The 6,000-nt window shown below is 36.8% G+C and overlaps 1 protein-coding gene across 5 annotated transcripts in view; it reads left to right on the top strand.

The window, feature by feature from the left end:
• The window catches only part of LOC109846860 (vesicle-fusing ATPase-like), a 34,393-nt gene continuing 33,958 nt past the window's right edge, over positions 5,566–6,000 (top strand). For 4 of the 5 annotated variants that reach the window (XM_020416109.1, XM_020416119.1, XM_020416098.1 and 1 more), the window contains exon 1: positions 5,566–5,864. In XM_020416109.1, the coding sequence (XP_020271698.1) occupies positions 5,662–5,864 (203 nt within the window). In that variant the 5' untranslated portion in view covers positions 5,566–5,661. The remainder of the gene's footprint in view (positions 5,865–6,000) is intronic. The other variant, XM_020416103.1, reaches the window with a different exon arrangement.

Below are 6,000 nucleotides of genomic sequence, written 5' to 3'. Positions count from 1 at the left end.
TGCGGTTAAAAAGTAGGCACACCCCGAAGTTTTTAAAAGTTGCACTTTAATTTCTTACGTTTTATAAATCTATGATTTTTTTTTCTATGATTTTTTTCAATTTGACACTCGAGGAGCTAATTTTTAGAACTTTTTAAACCATAGCATTTGTTGAATTTACTGTTAAACATTACATAATTCTATTTTAACCCTAACTCAATTATGTATTAAAATAGAAATAAGGTGGGCTTAACTATGAATTTACTGTTAATACTCTTGAACCAGATCCTAGATCTATAAATTTGATTTCGGATACTGATACTGTTCCATTGTCTGAAACGAGAGAATCTGTCGAGTTTAATTTTGTCAGTCTGTTCGCTGACAATAGAAAATCTAGCAATGGTTTATCTCTCAATCTTGTTCCATCTTCTAATTCTGATACAATCTCTTTTTCTACTGAGGAGTGGAGGGAAGGTGAAAAACTTTGGAGGAATGCTCTAATTGGACATGTCATAGGATTGAATGTCAAATATAAATCTATGGAATCCTATGTGACTAAGATTTGGGGCAATATCTCAATTCCTAAGGTCTCTTTGATTAAACAAGGTCTATTTCTTTTTTATTTTCAATCTGAAAATCACAAGAGGGATGTTCTTGAGGCAGGGCCTTGGTTTTTTGGTTCTAGGCCCCTAATGTTAATTCCATGGAGTATAGATACTGATATGGAAAAATTAAAGGATTTCTATTATCCATTGTGGGTACAATTGCCTAATCTGAGATTAAACCTATGGAGCTCAACTGGTATAAGTAAAGTTGCTAGTTTAATTGGCAAACCTATCACAACAGATAAACTTACAGCAACTAGGCAAAGATTGTCTTATGCTAGAGTTTTAATTGAGGTGAAACTGCCACTGCAAAAGCCATTACCTGACTTTTTGAATATTCAAGATCCAGACGGAAGGAAATATAAACAAGCAGTGCACTATGAATTTAAACCAAAATGGTGCTCCCTATGCACTGTAGTTGGTCATGATATTGAACATTGCAGGAGGAAGAAGAGTACTAAGGTATGGGTTCCTATTAATCGTCAAACTGATAATGCACCAATGCAAGCGCACAGCATAGTTAATCCTACCAGGCAAGAGATATCTGAACAGGAGGTCTATACAGGGCAAATTGATCAGGGTTTAGAACCTAGTCCTCTTTTAGCACAGAAGCATGTTCATGCTTCAGAAACTGTGAAGGATTTTCCAGAGTCTAATCTAGCAAATGATCTGAATATTCAAAAGCATGCACAAAAACATGCACAACAAGACACAAGTGAGCAAGGAAGGGGTTCTACAGATATGCTGACATCCTCAGGTAATAAAAGTCAGAGTGCACAAAAACATGCACCACCAAATGCTGGATATCAGTTAAACAGATTCTCATCCCCAGTTATACATGCTTCTGGATTTTCTAATGTCATTAAAAGCAGACTAGCTAGGAGAATGGATGCTCCTGTTTCTGGTGATTTTACTCCTCAAAGTTCTCATTTTTCACTCCTGGAGCATTTAAATGATCCATCTAGTATGGATAGAGGAGGGATATTTTAATAATGCACCTAGCCATCTGGAACATTAGAGGATTTCATAATTCCTCTAAACATAAGATAGTGAAGCAATTCATTCAAGAGTACAATTTATCATTTCTTGCTCTTCTGGAAACAAAACTGACTGAAATCAAACTGCAGATTCTATCAAGGAAAATAACAAAAAACTGGCAATGGGCTTCCAATGTACAAGGTGCTGCAAAATGTAGAATATGGATATTATGGGATAATGATATACCCAATGCTCACATCATCAAATCTTCAGAGCAATTTTTTGACATGCTATATTGAGTCTAAAGATGGGAAAATTTCCTGTATGTGCAATATAGTATATGCTATGAACCAGCAGATTAACAGGAGAGTTTTGTGGCATGATCTTCTGGAATTTAAATGTAATGTTACATGCCCCTGGCTTATTGGAGGAGCTTTTAACTTAATTATTAGCAGCGAGGAAAAGATAGGGGGTTTGCCTGTGACTGAAGCTGAAACTGAAGATTTTTGGGACTTTTATTACCTCCTGTCAATTGATGCATATAAGATCAACAGGATGTTACTTTACTTGGAGTAATAAGCAAGATGTGGACACAAGAATATGGTCTAGACTGGACAGATGTTTGATCAATGAAGAACGGATTTAGCAATACACTTCAAGTCAGGTAGATTATCTTATGCCCAGTTGTTCAGATCACTAACTATAGGGGATGATGTTATAGGGGAAAAAGCCTTTCAAGTTCTATAACATGTGGGCCAAACACCCTGATGTTTTACCAACAGTCAGCTCAATTTGGGAGCAGGATATTCATGGTTATAAGATGTTCAAATTCTACACCAAGCTCAAAAATATCAAGCCAGCTCTTAAGGAGTTAAATAAAAAGCACTTCATGTATATTAGTGAACAAGTCACTAGAGCTAAGAATGATCTGGCTGGCATTCACGTGCAACTAAGTGAGGATCTACTCAATCCATCCTTGATTAAGAAAGAGAAAGAATGCATCAGTAAATATGTTAAGCTACTGGACTGTGAAACTCTTTTTATAGGCAAAGGGCAAATATTAACTAGGGTATTCATTGAGACAAAATCTCACACTTCTTCCATTCAGTGATGAAAAATAAAAGACATCATAACAGAATTATGTCTTTATATAATAGAGAGGGTCACAGATTAACAGATATGCCTGATATTATAGCTGAATTTTTGGACTTGTACAAGAGCTTATTGGGTACCTCATCTCCCACTACTTTGCCTAATCCTAAGATAATAGCTAATGGCCCTGTACTTTCATCTGATCAGAGAAATATGCTCAGCTTGCCTGTTACTAGGGATGAAATCAAACATGCAGTATTCTCCATGTCTAATGAGAAAAGTCCTGGTCCAGATGGTTTCAGTGCATACTTCTTCAAAGCTTCCTGGAATATTATTGCCTAATGAGAAAAGTCCTGGTCCAGATGGTTTCAGTGCATACTTCTTCAAAGCTTCCTGGAATATTATTGAAGATGAACTTTATGAAATGGTTTCAGTGCATACTTCTTCAAAGCTTCCTGGAATATTATTGAAGATGAACTTTATGAAGCAATTGAAGAGTTTTTTATTTCTGGTAAGCTCTTAGGTACCTTCAATTCTACAGCTATTACACTTATTCCTAAAGCGCTCAATCCCCAGAATGCAATAGATTTCAGACCAATTGCATGTTGTAATTATGTCTATAAAATCATCTCGAAAATTATTGCTTTTAGGATTCAAAAAATCATGGGCTCACTGATTAGCATTGCTCAAAGTGCATTCGTGAAAGGAAGACTTATCTCTAGTAACATTCTTCTAGCTCTTGAGCTCATCAAACATTATTCTAGAAAGAAGACTTCTCCAAGAGCCATATTAAACATAGACTTGAGAAAAGCCTTTGACACAATAAGTTGGCAATTTCTCAGGAAGATGTTGACAGGTTTGGGATTTCCTGCAAACATGATTGGTTGGATAATGGAATGTATCTCAACTCCAAAATACTCTCTGTCAATTAATGGCACTTTGCATGGATACTTTCAAGGAGCAATAGGGCTTAGGCAAGGGGACCCTATATCTCCATATCTGTTTGTAATAGGCATGGAATACCTATCAAGAAAGTTGGATACTCTTAAGAATGACAGGCACTACAAATTTTATCCTAAATGCAATAGGTTGAAAATCTCTCACTTAATCTTTGCAGATGATCTTTTGCTATTTGGCAAAGCAGATATGAGCTCTATTTCAAGATTAAATGAGTGTCTCAAGAAATTTAGTCAAGTGTCAGGCCTGGAACCTAACCCTGCTAAATGTTCGGTGTATCTAAGTGGTATTGAAGAGGATCTCAAAGCTCAAATATGCTCTTATCTTAACTTCTCTAAAGGGGTCTTACCAATGAGATACCTGGGAGTCCTTCTCATCTCAAAAAGGCTATCTTGGCTTGATTGTTCCTCTCTTCTTAGAAAAATCACCTCTCAATTCCAAAACTGGCAGAATAACAGATCATTATCCTATGCAGGGAGATTACAATTGATCAAGACAGTCATTCTGGGGATCCAAATGTTTTGGATAAGTAATTATATATTACCAAATAAAGTGCTTATGAAGATAGATAAGTTGTGTGTTGATTTCCTATGGGGACACAAAATTCACTTGGTGGCATGGTCTACAATCTGCCAGGATATAAAACATGGAGGACTGGGGGGTATATTCAGCTAGATATTAGAACTTAGCTTCTGCTGTTAAATTGCTCTGGATGATTCATCACAAAAAAGACTTATTATGGATCAAATGGATACATGAAAATTACTTGAGGCAATACAACATTTGGCATGTGCAAAGTAGGAAGTGTGACTCTTGGATGTGGAGACAAATTCTGAAAGTCAGTGACTTGTTAGCTGAGAGGTTTGGTAGCATTGATAACCTATCCTCTGTTATGAATTGTTGCAGTGCTGGGGATAAATTCAAAGTATCTGAAATGTATAGAAGAATAAATCAGCAAATGCCTCCAGCAGCTCTATCAAGAACTATATGAGGTGGTTGGCATTATCCTAAACATTCCTTCATCTTGTGGTTAACTTCGATCTCAAGATTGCTAACACAGGATAGATTATACAGATTTAGAATCCTCAACTCAAATCAGTGTGTGCTATGCTCAATTCCTAACCAAGAAGAAACTTGCAGGCATTTATTCTTTGATTGTAGATATTCAGCGGTAGTTTGGAACAAAGTGATGGATTGGATTGGTTTTAATTGGAAGTCATGCAATTGGAACCAAATTTCATCTTGGTATAGTGTGAGCTTAAGAGGTACTAGCTTCAAAGTTAAACTTAAAAGGATGACACTGTCAGCTTCAATCTATATGCTATGGCAGGAAAGGAATTTGAGGATTTTTCAGCAGCGTGCACGAGACTCAGATACAATTTTTCATGCACTGAAGTTTACAATATTCAGTAAACTTTTGAATCAGGAGCTACCAATTCATATAAAGGAATATATTGAGAGATTATCTTGAGTATACAGAGTCTTTTCAGGCTCTGCTTGTTATCAAAGGGATGTAATTCAACTTCACATTTGGTTATGAATAAAATTTTTCATTGACAAAAAAAAACAAACAAACATTATAGGCTAAAAGTTTTAAAATTTACTTGTGGGTGTCACATGAAAAAATTCAGGATATAATTCTTACATTTACATAATATTCTTATATTTACATAATATAAAGTATAAAAATACAAGTGTTAGAAACTTTAGAGTATACAAGTGCTTCCGGAACCAAATAATATTATATAAGTACAGAATAGGGGAAACTATGAGGTATCTAAGTGCTAATTAGCCTTAAAAAAATTTTAACTTGTGAGAGGGGTACAGGGCAAAGTAGAGTCTAGTAAAGGGGTAAAAATGAATTTGGTTGGGAGGTTCAGGCCCATTAACTGGGTCGGCCCTGTCGCTCTACACAATTTAATTTCCCTCGAACCAAAGCCACGGAGCTTCATAAGCCAAAACCTCGAACCAAAAACCAAAAACCGAAAACCAATCAAAATTCTTTGTCTTCGTCTCCCCCAAAATCTCCAATGGCGGGAAGATCATCGGCATGGACGACGTCGATGATCGTCGAGAACTCGCAGGTCAACGATCTCGCCCTCGCGGGCCTCACCAACTGCGCCTTCGTCTTCCTCAACGATCTCAGAAAGCTCGCTTCTCCGGGATCCGACTCCGTCCTTGCCCTAGTCGCCGATTCCCTCGTCCTAATAACCCTACGATATCCTTTTCTTCGTTGTTGACCGAGAGGTTGAGGTCGAATCATTGAGCTACTACTACAATTTGAGCTACTTTTAACAATTTTTTGCTTTACTGTTGAATAGGAAGTATGTAGAACGTTTCCCCCCTTAATTTGAGCTCCTGATTGCAGCTGGACCTGCTATATTTGTCT

This window comes from Asparagus officinalis, chromosome 1, assembly GCF_001876935.1.
Source record: "Asparagus officinalis chromosome 1, Aspof.V1, whole genome shotgun sequence".
Taxonomy (NCBI): Eukaryota; Viridiplantae; Streptophyta; class Magnoliopsida; order Asparagales; family Asparagaceae; genus Asparagus; species Asparagus officinalis.
The sequence above is the reverse complement of the archived record's forward strand: the minus strand, read 5'-3'. Positions and strand labels throughout refer to the sequence as shown.